At 34.7% G+C, this 21437-nt stretch overlaps 1 protein-coding gene across 3 annotated transcripts in view; it reads left to right on the top strand.

Moving 5' to 3' along the window:
• TRMT11 (tRNA methyltransferase 11 homolog) overlaps positions 1–21437 on the top strand; it is a gene marked incomplete at its 5' end in the record, with an annotated part of 62271 nt that overhangs the window by 18179 nt on the left and 22655 nt on the right. For 2 of the 3 annotated variants that reach the window (XM_079716295.1, XM_079716296.1), the window contains 8 exons: positions 1882–1963; positions 2052–2144; positions 2383–2517; positions 3508–3664; positions 11039–11119; positions 14373–14537; positions 16119–16191; positions 16331–16462. In XM_079716295.1, the coding sequence (XP_079572421.1) occupies positions 1882–1963; positions 2052–2144; positions 2383–2517; positions 3508–3664; positions 11039–11119; positions 14373–14537; positions 16119–16191; positions 16331–16462 (918 nt within the window). Of the gene's footprint in view, positions 1–1855; positions 1964–2051; positions 2145–2382; positions 2518–3507; positions 3665–11038; positions 11120–14372; positions 14538–16118; positions 16192–16330; positions 16463–21437 lie in introns of all 3 variants that reach the window. The other variant, XM_079716297.1, reaches the window with a different exon arrangement.

A 21437-nucleotide genomic window follows, 5' to 3' on the forward strand; every position in this document is an offset into this window, starting at 1 on the left:
AAAGTTCTAATTGTAGCGTTAATTGTTCTGGAACTAATAGACTTTTAGAACTGTGCATTCAAAGCTAACTTAAATTCAAATTTTTTTGTGGTAGAATAGGGATTGAAAGTTGATTTTATTTGACTTATTTTTAACATGGACTAGTATGAGCATATCACAAGCAGTGATGATATAACAAACACCTAGGTACCTACCTTGTTAGATCTCAACATTTTGAGATATTTGCCACAGCTTTTTTTTTTTTTTTAAAGAAATAAACCATGACAGAAACCATTGGTGCTCCTTGTGTATCTTTCCCCATTCTATTACCCTTCTTCCCTCAAAGCATAGTTTCTTAAAGCATTTTTATTTGTCAGAAAGGTTTCATTATTACTGCTATAATCAGTGAAATATTTTAGGTCATACTGATATTATATTAGTAAGTTGACATCCTTGCTTATTTATATAGCACCCATGAGATGTGGCAATTCATATAAGTTTTATAATCTCTAAAATAGGGATCATAATAGTGCAGTCATATATATGAAAACCGTTTACTCCGAAATCTAAATCACAAAAGGTGTTACTCCAGTGTTCCAATTATAACTGAAGCTTATGCTGTTATATATCTAATATTTTTAAATTTATTAATGTTATATAAATTCTTTCTGAAAAAGAGGATAGGGAGTATTATTTCATTTTTACTGATTCTAGGTTATCACTACAAGCATTAGTTCCTATAAATTACTGTATAATTGTTCATTAGGGATAATTATGATTTATGGAATTGTCTGTGCCTTTCCTGAATGGCCTGGAGTTCCTGTCTTTTTGCATATTTATATCTGAGAAGCAGTGTATAGATTCTGGAGTCAGATGGATTGGGTTTGAATCTTAGCTTAACCAATTGCTATATGACCTGAGAGAGTTATTTAATCTTTCTGTGCCTCAGTTTCCTCATTGGTTAAATGGATGATGATACTGGCAGCTACCTAATAGGATTCCTGTGAGGAATATGTGAATTAATATTAAATGGCCTTAGAACAGTCCCTGGTACTTTGAGTTATATTGTTAGCTCTTACTTAGCTAAGTAAGGGTAGTATTACTGTAGAGGCCCTCTTTCTATAATTCATTACAAGGGAAAGGAGGAATTCATTTTCAGAAGATTATACTCAGTCCTAACGGCAGCATTACTTACAGTCATAAAGTAATTGAATTCAGATGCACAAAATTGTGCTAATATATAGATCAAGTTCCATTACAACTAATTCTAAGAATTGTTTCATTCATTACAATGAAATTTTGCTTAATTTTTTATGTTCCTTGAAGTTGATAGACGCTTGAGATTTTTTTGTAGTAAGAATTTTGTTTTTGTAAATCATAAAAGTAATTATTATTAAATGTTATTAAATAATGGCTAAGTATTAATGGTAACATTTTTATCTGGTCATTTTTCCTTTTGTTTTATTCAGAAGACAATGGGAATGATTGAATTTCCTGAACCTTTATTACTGTTTCACTAAAATCACAAGTCATTTTACGGAATCATTTGTGTTCTAGTTAAAAAATGATGAAGTGATAACACAACATTGTAAATCAACTATACTCCAATAAAAATTTTTTTAAATGATGAAATGATTATGATGAAAACTTCAAAAAATCTTGACTTATAAATCCTCTTTCTTTGTGTAAAGTTCAACTTCTGTGTTAATTTAGACTTAAGCTATATTTGTTTCCAGGATGCATATTTCTCATTTATAGCTTAGAAAACATAGGCAATAATTGTTTTAGTGGAGCAAGCATAAAGAACCAGTGAAATAATGGTTACATATTACTGTATGAACTCATTTTTTTTTTTTTTTTTTTTTTTTTTACTGAGGTTAATGTCAATCATTTATTTCCTAGGTCTATATTTGAACTATGGGGTCATGGAAAGTCTCCAGAGGAGCTGTATAGTTCTTTGAAAAACTACCCTGTGGAGAAGATGGTGCGTAGTGAAATGTGGTTTTCTGTAAGCGTATCTGTAGATACTGTAGAATTACTAAGCTTAAAGAATTTATCTGCTCTTATTTTAGGTTCCATTTCTGCATTCAGATTCTACATATAAAATAAAGATTCACACATTTAATAAAACTTTGACACAAGAAGAAAAAGTCAAACGGATAGATGTAAGTGAATTTAGCAAAAACCAAAAACCTATGAGATTAATGTAATATAGCCACTGTTGATATATAATATCCGCAATGTCTACTAAGTGCTTCTTTTATACCACATTATGTGCTAAGTACTTTTCATGTTTTGTCTTATTTAGTGCTGATACCAGACTTACAAGATTGGTATTATTATATAAGCACTATGTTTTCTTTTAAATTTTTATAAGACATTAGAATTACTTTTATTTTTTAGGCACTTGAATTTCTGCCATTTGAAGGAAAAGTGAATTTAAAGAAGCCACAACATATATTCTCTATTTTGGAGGATTATGGTTTGGACCCAAACTGCATCCCTGAGAATCCACATAATATCTATTTTGGTAGATGGGTAAGCAAGTGTTCTTTTTACCTATTCTATGAAACAGAAACAGAATCAGGGGCATAGAGAATAGACTGGTGGTTGCCAAGGGGGAGAGGGGCGGGAGAGGGTAGGAGTAGGAGTTTGGGATTAGCAGATACAAACTGGTATGTATAGAATGGATAAGCAACAAGGTCCTACTGTATGGCACAGGGAACTATATTCAATATCCTGTGATAAACTATAATGGAAAAGAATATGAAAAAGAATGTATATATATGTATAACTGAGTCACTTTGCTGTACAGTGGTAATTAACATTGTAATTCAACTATACTTCAATAAAAAATTGAAAAAAAGCTAAGTGGTAGGCCTTTGTATTTGACTCTTTATATGTAAAACTTTAAAGGAGCTGAAGAGTCAGAACTACTGTATGAATTAAAATCAGTGGAAAATATGTGGTTGTGTGTTTTGTTTTTCCAGAGATTCTGATGAAATGCAAGAGGATTGTTAGATATGGGGCCCAGGTAGGAGGTGATGTACCTGGAAGTCTTAAGACTCATCGGAAAGTGTGAACTGCTTTTTTAATAAGGCAGAGAAAAGGCAGAGTGCTGTGATAGCAGGATTCTCATTTGTGGAGCTCTCTGATCTAGGTTTCCATTCTGAAGAGAAATGAAATTACTGCAGAGCATTTCTGCCCACTTCCCTGAGGCAGGAAGCTGTGGCTCATGTTACAGAATATTGTTATTTAAGAGAAAAAAAGAGGTGGCTAGAGCTCACCACCAAGCCCTGGAATAATTGCATTCAAATTCAATTCAAATTTGCTTTGAAAAGCAAAAGTAAATGGGAACACACTAAGAAAGAAAGGTATTTGTCCATAACTGCCTTAATCACATATTTATGTGAAACAGTGGTAAATGGAAAGAAGTTCTCATTATCAAGATACTGTGGGTTTATTGTGAATAATTATCTTAGATCTGTTCTGTACATTTACACAAATCGAAAATTATCTCTAATCTAGATTGCAGATGGGCAGAGAGAGCTTATTGAGTCATACAGTGTCAAAAAGAGACACTTTATTGGAAATACAAGCATGGATGCTGGTTTATCATTCATCATGGCCAACCATGGAAAAGTGAAAGAAAATGATATTGTATTTGATCCATTTGTTGGAACAGGTATTTTCATTTAATTGTTAAACTAGTGTAGAGATGTTGCTTATTTATATTAGTCAAGGTCATAGTAATATTTTTGCTAAAAGATAAAATAATCCTTTATTTATCATTAGATGAGAGACAACCACATATTTGTATAGTAGCCAATATTTAACACTTTTGCCACTTCCAAAGAGGATGCTGAAAGAATTTTGTGGGGTTTGTTCCCCCAAGTAAACCACTAAGGGGAGTATACCATACATTGTAGAAATGTTGTAAAGCTATATAGTTTATTTAAATAGGAAAACTCTTACTATACTTCAATTAAAAAAAAAAAAGGAAAACTCTTGGGGGGAAGAAAGACTTGAGTGATAAAATTTTAAAAAGTGTTCATCTTTTAAAATTGATAATTGTATACTTACATGGAAAAAAAATAATGTGCCTTTGGTTTGTGGAGGTTCATATGTGAAGTTTGAAAATAAGAAAAGTTACTAAGTATCAATGGGCTAGAGCTTGGCTGCTGAGGCTATGACCTGGGTTCTGTATGCACTTGACTGGATGTCCTCATAATTAACTTTGTGTGGAAGTCCTAAAAGTCCAAGTTTATTTCATCTGACTCTGAAGACATTTTCCTGCTTCAACCCATTTTTTTCCATCTTGCCTATACTTAGGGAGTACTCACATTTAGGTTCATCTGGCTAAATTCATTATGATTCAGATCGTTTAGGAACAACTTATGCATGGTTGGAGTTTCTCCCTGTAGTGGTCTTTCCCCATCAGAAACTCATTAGAAACTCATCAGAAACTTTGTAAGCAGTGATGATGCAGTAGCTACTATTTGTTGAATAGTAAACATGTCAGGTACTAGCTATGCACTCTAATGTTACTATCTAATTTAATTCTTACAACTACTGAAATTGAGATACTTAAAAAAATCTTCCTGAGATTATGGCACAGACAGAGGTTAAGTGACTTGGTCAAGGTTATACAGTGTAGAAATCTCATGAGATTCAAACTCAAGCAGTCTAACTCCAGAGCTCGTGCTCTTTACTATCATAATGCTGCCTCTCTCAGCCTTAGGATCTGCCAGCCAGCTATTGTACCATAAACCAACTTGAGGAATACAATCCCATGTCATTAGGAGCAAATAGAATCAAGGTCAAGAGGTTCTAACTGGTGGAATTATTTTCTGTGTTGTTGAATTAATCTTAGTGAGTCTCTCTTCTGCTATTCCACCATTGTCTTCATATATCCCACCCCCAACATACTATTATACCTATTCCTTTCTTTCCTATCCTCATTATCCTAAGTGCCTCCCCAACTTTTTGAACTTTACAGGAAATAATGCCAAACTTATAGAAAAGTTACAAGATTAAAAAATAGAGGAAAGAACACATACATATCCTTGACCCAGAGTAGATTTGTTAAAATTTGGCATCATTTGCTTTATCATTTATTTTCTCATTATGTTTATATACAAGGTATTTTTCTTTCTGTATCATTTGAAAGTAAGTTGCATCCATTACATCCCTTTACCTCTCAAAGACTTGAATATGTTTCTTAAGAATAAGGATATTTTCGGGCTTCCCTGGTGGCGCAGTGGTTGAGAGTCCGCCTGCCGATGCAGGGGACATGGGTTCGTGCCCCGGTCCGGGAAGATCCCACATGCCGTGGAGTGGCTGGGCCCGTGAGCCATGGCCACTGAGCCTGCGCGTCCGGAGCCTGTGCTCTGCAACGGGAGAAGCCACAACAATGAGAGGCCCGCGTACCGCATAAAAAAAAAAGAACAAGGATATTCTCTTACATAACCACAATATAGCTTTCAGTGTTAGTAAATGTACTATTAATACAGTAGTTTAGTGCTTGTGTTCCATATTTGGTAATTGACCCACTGATGTCCCTTTATACCATCTGTTTTCCTTTCCAGATATTGTATTTTGTTGTTAACATTTCTTTGATCCCCTGATGTGGAGTATATCCAAAATCTTACTTTTTCTTTTATAAAACTTACAATTTTGAAGAATACTATCCCTCCTCTCTTTACTTTTTATCCAGAATGTTCCTTATTTTGGGTCAACCAAACATACACATATTTTAGAAATTGTGAGTTTTCACGTATACTACAAATTCTGATCTAACCCTACAGATTTCTTTCTTTTTTTTCACTTAACTTCACTTAGTATTTCTTAAAAATCACTTCCTTTAGTTCATAGAGATTATCTTCGTTCTTTTTTATAGTTGTACTCCATGGGTTTATGTACTGTAATTTATTCAAACAATCACCTAAACCTGGATATAGGTAGTTTCCCATATTTCACGGTTACAAATAATGCTTGCAATGAATAATCTGTACATATATAGTTTCATAGTGTTGGAAGTATAGCTCCAGGGTAAATTCCTAGAATTAGGATTGCTGGGTTGAAGAATGTAAGCGTATGTAGTTTTGTTAAATGTGGCCAAATTACTCTCCATTATACCATCTTGCCTTCTCACTAGCAATATATGAGCCCCTGTTGCCTCACAGCCTCACCAGCAGAGTATATTGTCAGGCTTTTGAAATTTGCCAATCTGTTGGGTGAAAAGGTTATCTCAGTGAAATGTTCATTTTATTTCTCTTACGAGTGAAATCTAATCACTTTTTCTATTTTAAGGTCTAGTTTTATAACCTTTTTGGAATTATCTCCAAGTCTTTTGCCTATTTTTCTGTAGACTTTTTGATTCCTCCCCCTTATTTTTAAAAATACTTTATATTTTGGTCACTCTCCCCCTTTTTTCCTGTTTTATGTATGTAAATATGTAAAATATTTTCTCCCAGTTTGCCCTTTTTGTTTTGACTTTACATGTAATTGTTTTTTTTGCCAGGCAAAAACTTTCCCCCTACATCCAAGTTATAGAGGAATTCAGCTCTGTTTTCTGGTACTTTAGTAGTTTTGATTTTTTTCCTTTTAGATCTAGAATGCATTTGGAGTTTATTTTCTTGTATGCTGTGAGAAATGGATTTAATTTATCTTTTTCCAAATGGTAACCCTCTATTAATTCTTAATCTTGTTCTTGGACTTCTAAAACCTTTTCCTGTGAAGTGATTCTTTGAGATACATACATGTACGTGTTTAGTATGCACACATACACAGAGACCAGACCATAAAGTTTAAAGATATTTACCAGTATGGGTAAAATTTCCTTCCCTTGATGTAGACGAGGCTGGGCATATTATGAAATGCTAACTTCCATAGCAATCAAGGTGTTGACTACTTTTAGTGTGGTAAGGGGTGAGCAGACCTGCCCCTAATTTGCTTTAAGGCTGCTCCTTAGGGTGGGTAGCATATCTTGGTCATTTGACTGTTTATACTATATAGGACAATTAATGGAAAATTAATTGCAATATGTAGGACAGTTAATGGAAAATTGCAAGAGGAAGATCTTTGCAAAGATGCTGCTAAAATACATTTCATAATTTGTGTTTGTTGTTTAAGCATAGCTTTAAGACTTTAGCTAGTTTTTGGTGCTTTTGTTTTATAACTGGTAATGGCTAATAATTGAGAATAGGCACAGTTCTTAAGCAGTTTGTCCTCTTTACTGGACGTTTTGTCTCTTCGATGGGTAGTACCTTCTGAAGGATTGGAGAAATAAGTAGCCTTGTGCTCTCCTCCATGGTCGTAGTTTTTCATAAGTATTGGATGATATTTTTTTTCCTTTTTCCTTTTTTAGTATTTTTGTTTTAATTCAAATGTATGATATCCCTTTTCCATTCTAAAGGTACAAAATTGATGTTTATTAGTTTCCTGAAGGCTTTCCTGAAGACTACTTATGGCTTGTGATATTCTCAAGGTTATAGAGTAGGTTAGAAAGCTTCTGGGAAGTTGAAAGGAGAGATATAATCTTTTCCTCCCTAAATACCTTTCCTTTTTCTTTTAGACAGTCTGTTCTCTTGTCTAGAATGACATTATGAGCTACAGAAACACACTTTCGTTTCCATTTGAGCAAATACATTGATTCTCATTATAGTAAGATTTATTTTAAGTTGTACATCTCCATTTTCTCAAGGGGGAAGATATATATCATGGGTCAGCTGTCAGTAATTAGGAAGCACTGCTGTTCTAATATGAACATTGCTAAGGGAATGATCAACATGCATAAGTTGAATACCTATAATGGCACAGGCCTGCCTGTGATGTGATACAAGGCTCGTGAATTGTATACAACTCTTATTAACTGAGTGTGCAGCCTTACTTAATTTAATTTGTTTAATAACAAATTTTACATTTGTGTATCTTATTAGTAGGCTAATGAATATTTACTTCAATTGCTGCTGACCCTAAAGGAGGTTGTATAGTATAGCGTACCATAAGAGCAAAGAGTGAGTTTTAATCCTTACTCTGTCAGTTACTATGTGACTTTGAGCAAGATGCTTTACTTGTCTGGGCCTCAATTCCATCATTTGTGAAATGGTAATAAGTAATATATTGTGAGGTTAAATAAGTAATATATTGTGAGGTTAAATGTCATATAATATGAAATTCTTAGGAAATTGTATGATGGATGGAAGACAGTCAGTTAACCATACTGTTGATCATTTTTTAATTATTTTGTTAAGCACTTAGATACCTTTTTGGTGAAAGATGTTAGATATAGCTAATATTGAATGGTGATGATGAACAATTTGGCCATGAATTCATTTTCTAGTTCCTTCTTTGGCTGATTTCCAAGATATTCATAATTTGCAACTATTGGCAAATTATGGCAGCAGGCAAGGTAATTGAGGGTTAAAATTGTAAACTTCTAATTCTTTGTTCATAATGAAAATAATTGGCGCAAGTGTGTGCCAATGTCTGTAGGTGCAGTGACATAGCTCTGCAGCCCTAGCTCTGATTGCTTTTCCCTTTCCCCTCTCTCAAATGAGTCCACTCCTTTAGTAGTTGAGAATATACCCAGGAGACTCTTGTGTACTCCTTGCCTGTTCTACCTTCAAATGGCTCATAGGTTTAAGGAAAGGAGTAAAACTTTGAAATTTTGTCATTGCAGATGATAGACATGGGAGCAAGGTGTTGAGAAGCCCACTGTCTACCTCTGGGAGGAGACTATGAGGAGGAAAAGAGAAAGTTAGCAGAGAGATAATGGATCTCTGTAGGTCTTTGTGAGAATCTCTGCTTCCCATTTTATCCACAACTCTTTGTAGACCCCTTTTCCTGAGTCTCATAGTTTGGTAGAATTTCTGTTTTCTGGCAATATCCTTTTGCTTAAGCTACTAGTTTAATTTATGAGTTGTTTTTGTTTGTTTGTTTTTGTTAAGGATTACATAGGGGACATAGTATTACAATTTTTCTTCCTTTTCTTTCGGCAAAACCAAAGCCCAGTTCTCATTTTCACATTTTTATAAGGCTTTCCACTTAAATCTCTACAGATGAAACTATAAATTTGTTTCTATATCATAAAAGTTCAGTTATTGTGTCCTTTTACCTGTAAGATACTACCCTAACCTTAAACTGGTTACTATTTAGGTAATAAGACATTAAAATACTGATTTGCTAGTCTAGATCACATATGTGGTATTTTTACACTTGATAGCTAATAAGAAATCGGTGAGTCATGTTATCTGCCCCCTCAACACTTCACCCCCTCCTTTTTATCACCCCTTCTTCCACCAAAAAACTTCCAAGGAAACTCCAACTGAGGTATAACTAAACGTGAAAATGCTTCAATTTAATTGAAAAAAAACAACTAGATGATTAACAGTGATTACCCAGTGACCAGTTCAGAGAAGCTAATTTATAGTGATTTTATTTGAAACTTGAAAAGCTTTTAAAGGGCACAAAGTTAACTAACAGATGTAGTCTAACAGATTATTCATCTCCTTTCAGCAGTGTACTCTAAATTGGGTCTTCTCAAAACTCACTCTAACCAAATGGATAAGGTTCTGTTTAAGGAACACAGGAAAGCTTTTCTGTTCCCCTTGACAACTAGTTCTTCTAGGTGAGTATCTGCCTTAATTGGCAGAATTGTAGTAATTCCTCGTAATTTGGGTGAAGTGATTTTGTATTTCAAGTCATTACTAAATATAGTACCTTTCCTAAATATGGACTGTTCCATTTATAGGCTAAGAATTATGAGGTCTTACTTAACCTTACGTCCTCAAACAAATGCTTTTTGTAGTTAGTATGAGGGAACCTAGGTTTTGGTTTCTGCTGTACTTTTATTAGTCTTCCATTTCTCTTATTCATGGCTCCATTAGGTAGTAGTTATAATATTTTTCATTGAGCAAAGTATTTTTAAGTACATGTTACCAAACTATGTTTTAAATGGCTATGGAAGGAACACATTAATTTATAGACCTTGACCCTCTGGAGGCACTACCCATCTTAATTTTAGAGATTACATTTCAAAAGGATATAATGGAAAGAGCCCTAGTTATTTCCCCATATCCAAATTTGTGCATAGGCTAAGAATATTTTTCTGTATATTTCTGATTTCAGTTTGGCTGACAGATCGTTCTGCAGTATAGCTATTAGGACTTACCCAAGTACTAAGAACATTTTTAATTTGGGTAATTAAAAAAGTGAAGTTCATTGAAAAGAACAATTATTAAGATATTTAACTTTGTGAATTTTTATTCTTAAACAATTTAAAAATATTATACCTTTTAGTTTAAAGGATTTCATTAATTTTTAATCTTTATAAGGATGTTCCTTCATATGTGAACTGGTCACACCTACCAAATTACTTAGTCTAGTCAAATTGTGTTAGGACATTTGTTCTTTCTTTGTTCACAGCACCAAGTAAACAGAAAATTTGTTGCATTAATTATTTTTGTGTATGTCTGATAACAGTTATTCAGAAATTTGTATCTACAGTTTAAAATCAGATAATTACCTCACTGATAATAGGAGTAACTATTTGTTGTCCTCATATTTTAATTTTTGTAAGAATTAATCACTTATATATTAATTATGCCCTCTTTAAGTTATTTGAAACTCTGACTTCAGTGAGAATTAAACCCGATTGTCAGACTTATTTATTGCCAGCTCTTTGTGTAGCAGCCTTGTATGTTCATTGTAAGAAAGGAGCAAGATGCTTTTGTATAGACTTCTGAAAATAAGATGAAAATGTCTAAATACACATTATTTTGACCAAAAAAAAGGATAATTTCCCCAAAGTAGTGCTGTTTAAAGTAATAATGCCAGGGCATGTATTAATTCCCTGCTTTGTGACCAGTGTGATGAGCACAGCTTATGGGTTTGTTTTTTCAGTTCTGAAGCCTACTAAATATGGCCAGAACCAGTGTCATTCTAGGGTACTCTGCCTACAGCTGGTTTGTAAGAATTTGGATCAGATTAAATAGGGGAAGAAATAAGAGTCTGGGACTTTCTGGTTAACAGATCACAATCGTGTGATTTTTTTCAGGTGGCCTTCTGATAGCATCTGCTCATTTTGGTGCATATGTATACGGGACAGACATAGACTACAACACCGTTCATGGCTTGGGTGAGTAGTGGTTCTAGACAGTGTTACAGTCTTTGCTCTTGTACCAAATGTGCCTTTAAGATACTTAAATAGTTATATATGGCATTATACGTCTATTTTTAATGTTAAAGAGTTGTGATATAGTTTTAGTTATTCTTACAACAATAAGACTTCATTGGGTATCTGCTTTTTATGAAGTGATCCAGTGTGAGCAAAATGACCCCCCGGGGAAACACAAAGATGAGTAGGAAAAGTCCCTCCTCTCAGAGCTATTTTTGGTCTTAGATTTTTAAAAAGTAGGTAATCAATAAGGTTGTAAAACTTTCGGGTTGGGAAGGAAGTGGGAGAGGGACTAGTCATTTTTAATTAGCATATTCATGTTAGTAAAACATAGAGTTTCTACTTAACAATTATCACTGTTCTTTTATTCAGCAGTCATATGTGTATACTCTAATTAATTTCTAGTCCTTGAGTACCATACACGTTTTTAATTTCATAACTGACCAAAACATCTTTGAGACAGTTAAGGTGACAGTAATAGTAAAGATTCTGCATTAGACTGAGAGTAATTTGAGATAAGCATCTGCTTGCTTTTGAGGCAATTTTGGAAAATACTTTAAAATCTAGAAGCTTTGCTAATGAAGTGTGATTGGGTGAAATTGAATCAAACTGAAAATATTTCTTCATAGCTGAATAGTATTAAAAATGTAAAGTTTCTTTGATTTTGAAATTGTATTTATGCTGGTATTTCATTGTTGTAACTAGAATCAGCCTATAAAACATGCTTTTCCTTTTACTCACCCAGTGTAAATTATTATATAGGTGAGAATTTATTAGACTTTATTTTCTTTTGCTTAAGTAATTTGATATATTGTATTTGATGAACTGTCTTTTTTCCTACCTTGCTATAAGGAATTTAGTACTATAAGGAGAATGAGTAACATTTTATAAAGTTCACCTAAATGGGCTAACCAGAAAAAGATAGTCTTTGTCTGCAGTATGTTAGAGTAGACAAAGTGCTAAGAAGAATGATTCCTGTTTGCTTTTAGTAGAAGCAGTGTGTTTGCTTTAAGGATATTGTCCTATATAATTCATTTGAATTTTTATTTATTAGAGTTATGTTTAAAAGTTATGTGATAAACTTACAGTCTACTTGGGTAGAATTCTGACTGAGGTAGAGTTTCCTCAGCTTATCCAAGATGCTGTTAGATATGCCCTCTGTTTCCTATGCTTCTAATCTCTTACTATACTCTCAAATACTTCCAAGTTTCTTCTATTTTAAAAATACAGAACTTTTTCTATCAGTCCTATAGGGACCCTCCTAGCTACTACTTTGTTTTCCTCTTCCTTTTACCAAACTGTTTCTTTTTCTTTTTTTTAAGAGATTCAGTTTTTAAAATTTATTTATTTATTTATGTATTTATTTATGGCTGTGTTGGGTCTTTGTTGCTGCGCGCAGGCTTTCTCTAGATGTGGCGAGCAGGGGCTACTCTTCATTATGGTGCTGCGGGCTTCTCATTGCAGTGGCTTCTCTGTGGCGGAGCATGGGCTCTAGGCACGTGGGCTTCACCAGTTGTGGCACGTGGGCTCAGTAGTTGTGGCTTGCAGGCTCTAGAGTGCAGGCTCAGTAGTTGTGGTGCATGGGCTTAGTTGCTCCCCGGCATGTGGGATCTTCCCGGACCAGGGCTCGAACCCATGTCCCCTGCATTGGCAAACGGATTCTTAATCACTGTACCACCAGGGAAGTCCCCAAAGTGCTTCTTTTGTTTTTTTTTTTTAATAAATTTATTTATTTTTAGCTGTGTTGGGTCTTCGTTGCTGCATGTGGGCTTTCCCTCTAGCTGTGGCGAGCGGGGGCTCCTCCCTGTTGTGGTGTGTGGGCTTCTCACTGCAGTGGCTTCTCTTGTTGCGGAGCACGGGTTCTAGGCAAGAGGACTTGAGTAGTTGTGGCTCACGGACTCTAGAGCGCAGGCTCAGTAGTTGTGGCACATGGGCTTAGTTTCTCCACAGCATGTGGGATCTTCCTGGACCAGGGCTCAAACCGTGTCCCTTGCATTGGCAGGCGGATTCTTAATCGCTGTGCCACCAGGGAAGTCCCCCAACGTGCTTCTTAAAAAGGCTAGTTTATTTGCTATTCCTCTTCCTCATCTCTAACTGCCTTCTGCTTGTTATTTTTCAGCTTGCATGCCTACTGAAAAATCTTACTAAGGCCACAGATCTACAGTATTTGGCAGTGTTGACCTTCATAAAGCATCCCTTGGTTTCCTAGACAGTGGCTTCATTGGGTGGTACTTTGATTTCTTTGTTTCCATCTCAGTCTTCTGAAGGCCCTGCAGTTTTCTTCAATGTCTGTTTATATGTTGCTTTTCTCCAGGCATCTCTAGTTGACCCCTTTAATCACACTACATATTGTGCAGAGTCATGTCATTCTTCTTCTTTTGCTTTTTAAGTTTTGTTTTTATTGTGAAGTAGATCATAATACAGAAGAGTTTATTAAAATAACAAGAGTAATTATCGAACAAACACTTATGTAATTGCCACCTAGGTTAATCAGAAATATCATTCATTCTTACAGATTTAACTTAAGTTTATATACTGATATCTCTCAAGTATATATATATTCTGGCCTCTAACTACCTGCTGAATATCTCTTCCTGAAGCTTCTGTAGGTACCTCAAGGTATATCAAGATTAATGTATCTCAAATGAATCTCATCTTTTTTCCTAGGTTTTCTTTTCCTCTTGGTTTCTCAGATCTTAATTGATGGTATCATCATCCACTCATGTCTCCTAAACTAAAACTTTTGAACTTCTTCCTTGAGTCCCCCACTTTAACTTTCCATCTCTTGTGTTCTCGTTTTACCTCCTCTGTCCATGGTCACAGCTCCTGCATTTCCCAAGTTAGCTCTCTTCATTTCTGTTCCATTTATCTAATTCATCAGTATTTCTACACTGCTAGAGGAAAGGGACCATGTTCTGTTTAACTCTGTATCTTTATTAGTATGCTTTGAATGCATTAATTATTGAATGAGTGTTTTAAGATAGTTTTATGTGAAAGGATAGTTAGACATCAGTACAGTTTACTTTTCGAAATATTTTTTACAATAAGTTAAAATAAAAATCATTGTTCCTTGTATAAATAAAATTAAGATTTTAATGAAAGCAAGTTTTATTTGATTAAATATAGGTTTAGATAAGTTAAACGTTACTTCTAGCTAAATGACGAGGTAAGAATGTTGCTTGTCAGTTCTGTCTTCCTTTTTCTTTCCCTTCAGGAAAGGCTAGTAGGAAAAACCAGAAATGGAGAGGACCAGATGAAAACATTAGGGCAAATCTTCGTCAATATGGTTTAGAGAAGTATTACCTTGATGTCCTGGTTTCAGATGCATCTAAACCTTCTTGGAGGAAGGGCACATACTTTGATGCAGTCATCACTGATCGTAAGTTTATTTTTATACGAAAGTAGGAGTAGGATTAGGTTCCTAAGGTCATTTACATTTTTTTTTTTTTTTTTTTTTTGCGGTATGCGGGCCTCTCGCTGTTGTGGCCTCTCCCGTTGCGGAGCACAGGCTCCGGACGCGCAGGCTCAGCAGCCATGGCTCACGGACCCAGCCGCTCCGCGGCATGTGGGATCTTCCCAGACCGGGGCACGAACCCGTGTCCCCTGCATCGGCAGGCGGACTCTCAACCACTGCGCCACCAGGGAAGCCCAGTCATTTACATTTAAAGTACAAAATTTATCAGTACAACAAAAAAAGCCAACTTGTATTAGTGTTCCCCTCACCCCTGACTTCTTCACATAGTGAGAAGGAAAAAATTATGAATGTAGGGCAGGACACCAATTTAACTAAGTGGTTTTGATTTTTTTAAACTGTATGTATTAACTTGTCATCGCTTTTTCTCTTCGGCCTATTTTTTAAGATATAAATTTGTTTTTATATTTGTTTTATATTTGACCGTAATTGGTTATTAGTGTAGCAACTGGAGCCAAAATGTCATTTGCAATTATGGTATCAGATTTGAAGAAGAAAGTTTCAGATAGCTCCCATTTCTCTATGTGTAGGCTTTTATGTTTTTTTTGTTGTTGTTGTTGTGCCCGTTGTAACTGGCATCTCCTTTATAGAGTTAAAAGAAATTTGGGTGTGACCCACTGTGCTTGTGAACCCACTGAGCTTCAAGAATGTGCATGAGAACTTGTTTTCTCATGCTATGTGAGTTCTTGGGCTTTTCAGGCATCCTATCTAAGAATAAATCTGCCTTTTCTATAGTATTTGGCAGTAAATCTGTATATAGTGGCATACAGTATCTCAACCCTTCCATCTCAGACCTTTTCAGTTCTTTGGTAACTTAGATATTTTCAAATGTAACAAAAGAAAAATTAGCAAGTATGAATATCAGTATGAATATACTTTTGAAAATTGAGTGACTTTTTATTAATAATCTATTTTATTATTTGCTCTCACTCTCTATGTGTATTTATAAAAATATGTAATTTTTTTCCTGATCAATTGAGAGTAAGTTGTATCATCATGGCCCTTCACCACCCCCATACTTCAGTGTATACTTCCTAAGAATAGGGATAGTCTCTTAGATAGCCAAAGTACAGTTAACAATTTCAGTGAATCGCTAATTCTTTAATCTGTAGTTTTTCATCCAGTTTTGTCAATTGACCCAGTAATATCCTTTATAGCATGTTTTTCCCTGAAGTGCAGTATCCAGCCTAGTGTCAGGTATTGCCTTTAGTAGTCATATCTTTTAGCCCTCCTTTAGTTTGTAACATTTTCACAACCTTTCTCTGTCTTTTGTGACATTGACATTTTGAAGAATGCAGTTACCTGCTTGTCTGCACTCCCAGTGTTTTAAATAGAATGTCCCTCTTGTTATGCATTCTCAACTGGAGTATTGCATAGGTGATGTGTCCTTCTCAGGGTGTCACATCTGGAGGCACATGATGTCCATCTGCTTTGCAGTGGTGATTAGGTGACTTTTGACTATCTGTGTTACCTTTGTTTTCTATGTAGCTCCATATGGTATTAGAGAGTCTACAAGAAGAACAGGTTCACAGAAGGAAATACCAAAGGGGATAGAAAAATGGTAAGTAAAAGTTAAATATGGTATGTTACTACTTTGGGAAGAAGCATGTTGCTTTTTTTTAAATTAACTTAGTTTAATAAAGTTTTTCACTGGTTTTTAAGTTTTTCACTGATTTTGAAATTTCGTTTTCTTTGTCTAGTCCAGAAAGCCACGTTCCTGTTTCCTTGAGTTATCATCTGAGTGATATGTTTTTTGACCTGTTAAACTTTGCAGCTGAGACCCTCGTATTAGGTGGAAGACTAGTCTATTGGTTACCAGTGTACACACCAGAGTATGTAATATTAAATAATTTTACTTTTAATTATTTAAAATATTAAAAAATTTTACTTTTTCTTATGGTATTTGTATATCTAGCATACTTTTTTTCCCTGTCTCTAATCATATTCAGAGTAAATATCTTTGTGTTTAATGTGTATGATGGCCTTCATTTACCAACACGCTGCATAAAACAGGCCCCTTCTTCTTATTGATTGAATTGCTTTGAACTTTTTATTTTACATCAGGGGTTGGCAAACTACAGCCTGTGAGCCTGATATGGTTTTCAGCCTGTTTTTGTAAGGCACTTGTGCTAAGACTGGTTTTTACCTAGTTAAAGGGTTGTTAGAAAAGAAAAAAACAACAAAGAAGAATATGTGTCAGAAACACATGTGGTCCACAAAGGCTAAAATATTTACTATCTGGCCTGTGAGAGCAAAAGTTTGTCCCTGTTGTATATCATACTTAGCCCGGGGCCTGTGTGTTCAATAGCTCTTTTGCCAGGCCATAAACTTAGATAAATTTTAACAACTTAGCTGAGTGATTCATCTATCTACTGCTAGTTAGCTTGAATATATATTGGCTCTTATGATCATTGTAAGTGCAGTAAAATCTTTTTTAAAAGCTAAGACCAAACAAACTAAGAGCTGTGTGTATATTTAAAGCCCTGATTATGTTCAACATTATTGGTTTGGGTTTTATTATTCAGTAATTATTAATTATAAACAGAGCTGTGTGCACCAACAATGAAAGACAAGATGTGTTGACAAAACAGGATCTTTAGATTTGAAAGGCAGTGTCAAGCTGAAAATTTGGCTATTTGTTCAATATGCTATAGATATCTTTTTTTAGAAATTATTTTAATTTCTATATTTATTATACATAATTGTACAAAAAGCATTTTAGACCAGTGTTATCTTGTTTGTCTTTTCATAATGGTGGATGGTCCCTCAGCAGTTGGAAGCTATGCTTTTTTGTTGTTTCTTTTATAAATGTTTCATTGGGAGCTACCATGACCTAACTTTATTTTTTTATTATTATTATTTAAAAATAAATTTATTTATTTATTTTTTGGCTGCATTGGGTCTTCGTTGCTGCACACGGGCGTCCTCTAGTTGAGGCGAGCGGGGGCTACTCTTCGTTGTGGTGCACGGGCTTCTCATTGGGGTGGCTTCTCTTGTTGCAGAGCGCGGGCTCTAGGCACACAGGCTTCAGTAGTTGTGTCTCACGGGCTCTAGAGCACAGGCTCAGTAGTTGTGGCACAGGGGCTTAGTTACTCCACGGCATGTGGGATCTTCCCGGACCAGGGCTCGAACCTGTGTCCCCTGCATCGGCAGGCGGATTCTTAACCACTGCACCATCAGGGAAGCCCTGACCTAACTTTAGTTTTGCATCTTGTTTATCAGCTAATAAGACTGTACACATTCATACCCATACCCCTTAACACAGGGCTTATGTTCTGTTAAGAAATTAATTACTTATTGATTTTGGAAATAAGAGAAATTAATTCCAAGGAGTGAAATGACTTGTCTAAAGTTAAAAGCTAGCTAGTTTATTGTTTTCGTTATTCCTAGTGCTGTTCACATAATTCAACATCTTGCCAAGATCTCAGGTGTCTGGTATGTGAAGTGATAGATGGTGTTTTATTAATATTTTCAGAGAAGAGCATATTTGTTTATTTTTATTCAAAAGTGGTTTCTGCCTTAGGCAAGCTGAACTCCAGCAGCAAACTAACTTGTCTTTTTGTTTTAATTCAAGTTTTCAGAGCTGGAATTTTTAAAAATTTATTTGAAATAAATTTCAAATTTACAGAAAAGTTTCAAATGCAAAAAACTCCCATCTCTCCCCCATCCAAATTTTCCAGCTATTAACATACACCTCCTCTACCCCCCTTTCCTCACCCATTACATTAATTACATGCCCATTATCATTAATGTTTTTTGGAACTATTTGAGAAGTTGCAGATATGATGATGCCCCATCACCCCTGCATATTTCATTGCATTTCTCAGAAGCAAGAGCATTGTTGTCAAATCACCATCAACCCCTGAAGTCTGGAAATCAGCATTGATAGTGCTGCTGTCCAGATCATGGACCCCAGTCAGATATTACTAATTGCAGTCTATCTAGGAAACTGTACTGCATTGGCCCATCATGTCATTCTCCTCCAGTCTGGAATATTTCCTCAATCTTTCCTTATCTTTTGTGTGCTTAACAGTTTTATAGAGTACAGGGCTTATATTGTGAAGCTTGACCCTTAACCTGGTCCATCTGATGTTTCTTCCTTGACCAGACTCAGGCAATGCTCTTGGTAGAAATACCACAAAAATGGTACTGTGCTTAGTGCCCTGCATTATGGGGCACACAGAACCAACCCCTACAGGAGGTCTTAAACTTGATCATCTGGTCATGTTGTTCTCTGTCAGGTTTCTCCGCTGTGAGTTATCATGTTCTTCTCGATTAGTATTTCCCAGGGGGAGGTATCACAAGATTACACCAATATCTTGTTCTTCATCAGGTGACTACTCACAATGACAACTCTATTGTTGACAACCACCATAATGATGACTTTCCTATTCCATCATTCCTTCTGCATTTTAAGTTGGCTTTCTACTATAAGGATTAGTTTTCCCTTCCCTCCCATTAATTTATTAATTTATATTGGTATGGAGTCATAGATTCCTATATTATTCATTAGATTATAATTTATTACTATCATTATTTTGTTGTTCAAATTGTCCCAGATTTATGATCAGCAGGAGTCCCTCTGAGGTGGCTCCTCTGTCCTTTTGAAATATCCTCATTAGTTTTTGTGTGTTTCTTATATTCTGGCATTTCTGACTTTCCACTATTTTGTAGTTTATTATTTAATTATAATTGAAATTAAATGTGGTTATGAATATCTTCTGTAATTCTTTTATTTATTTCTTTTTTATAAAAAGTCAAACTGGAGGCACTTTCAACTATTTTAGTATTTCTGAAGACCTTAAAAAATGGCCACTGGATATTTCTTCAGTGACTTCTCTTTTAATAATTTTCAACAAGGGGAAATTTCCAAGTCCATATAACCAAAGGGATTTTTTAGAAGTAAGAAAGGGAAGCATGTTTTTGTCACTTTTTTTTTTTTTTTTTTTTTTTTTTTTTACCTTAGATGTTTTATCAAAGGACAAATTTCATCCAGGCTAGGACACACATGGAAAGACCCCTATGGCATTTACTTCGCTGACTTATTTGTCAGGTCTTCTGATGTTCATAACTAGACTTCTGTTGTGCTTTCTCCTCCCCGTAACTCAAAGTGATCTTATTAATGAACTTAGTTTGTCTTGAGTTTATATTAGGGAATGAACTGTTTTCACTTTTGCAGCAAACATAATCCAAAGTATTTACTCTTTTTAAAATAATGCAGTATTAGATGAACTTAAAACTAAAGTCATCTGCAAAAGTTTGAAATAATGTTCTTGCTTCTGAATTAAACAATTTAGAATTAGTTTGGTTATGTTATATTGCAAATATAGCTTTTTATTAGACTAGGAATAAAGAATTCATTTTAAAATTGTACCTTAGCACAGCTTAATTTGAAAACTTTTGTATTTTTGGTGTAGTGAATGTAGGCTTTTAGTCCTACTATTGAATTAATTTACTCAGCCAAATCCTGTTATATGATTGAAGTTTAAAAATAAGACTTGCACATTATAATCAAGTTAAGGTATTATTCATTAAACCCAGAACATTTTTATTTTTTTTAAACCCAAGACATTTTGAAAGGTATAAGACGATAAAAACAAAATACTACCTAACAGCTTAGTTATTTGTGAAGAATTGTCAGAACTGATGATTGAAAAAGGATTTTCTCACTATTTGGTAATTTAAATTGTGGTGAAGAAACTGCTACTCAACAAACTTCTGCTTCCTCTAGCCCAGCTTCTCCCCACTCTAGTATATTGTATTTTTGGCTAGCATCAAGACACTCTGTATATGTTATGTCCTTCAACCTTTATTTATTCTGTACCCATTGCTTGATATACTGTTTCTTCTTTCCTCAGCCGTAAAATTCTAGTCATCTTTCAAGGCCTGGCTTAATTGTTACCACCTCTGTGACACTTTCTGAAAGCTTCTAAGCAGAATTCATCAATCCTTCATATGTGCTCTCCTAGTAGTTTACTTTTATAACTCATAGAGACTTACCACATAAAATTATTCTTGACTTTTGGTATTTGTGAGTTTACTATTCACAATTTCAACTATTTGCAAATGACCCTGAAGATCTGTATAACATTCATTTGGGCAGGGCATACATTCAACTCATGTATTTGATATTATAGGAGTTGCTAAGCTGTTGAGTGAGTGTAGCTTTTTGCCCAGGTTCCACATATCCCTATGTGTTGTTTTCTAATTGTCATTTATACACAGATAATGCTCTTGAAGTGATTAGAAACTGTTTCTTTGTGAAGGATGTCCTTTACTAGAAATCCAACTGCTAGTGCTTGTGATAAAAATGATGACAAAGTGAAGAAGTCTAATAAAGTACTCCAAAGTAAGATTTGGGGATAAATTTTAATTGTGATGAAATGAATTTTGTGGTGGCTCAGAGCCACACAAAACAGAACAGAACATGTTGTTTTTCATCTTTCATACAGGAAACAGAGAAAAGTGATTCTTTAAATTGTTTTCAGTAAGTGCTCCAATCAGCACAAAATCCATTTCTCAAATGGGAATGAAACTCTAATGACATTTGGAAATAGTTAGCTTGAATCATGAAGATTCGCAGGAAAATACATGGCTGTCAAAATTGATTGATGGAAAAGCTAGGGACCTATACACTTTTTTTTTTGCTTTTTTAAAAAAGGTTGAAATATAATTTGTATACCATGAAAGTCACCCTTTTAAAGTGTACAACTCCATGGTTTTTAGTATAACCTCAAAGTTATGCACCCATCACCACTGTCTAATTCTAGAACTTTTTAAAAAAATAAATTTATTTTATTTATTTAT

Source organism: Hyperoodon ampullatus (assembly GCF_949752795.1).
Source record: "Hyperoodon ampullatus genome assembly, chromosome: 12".
NCBI classification, from domain to species: Eukaryota; Metazoa; Chordata; class Mammalia; order Artiodactyla; family Ziphiidae; genus Hyperoodon; species Hyperoodon ampullatus.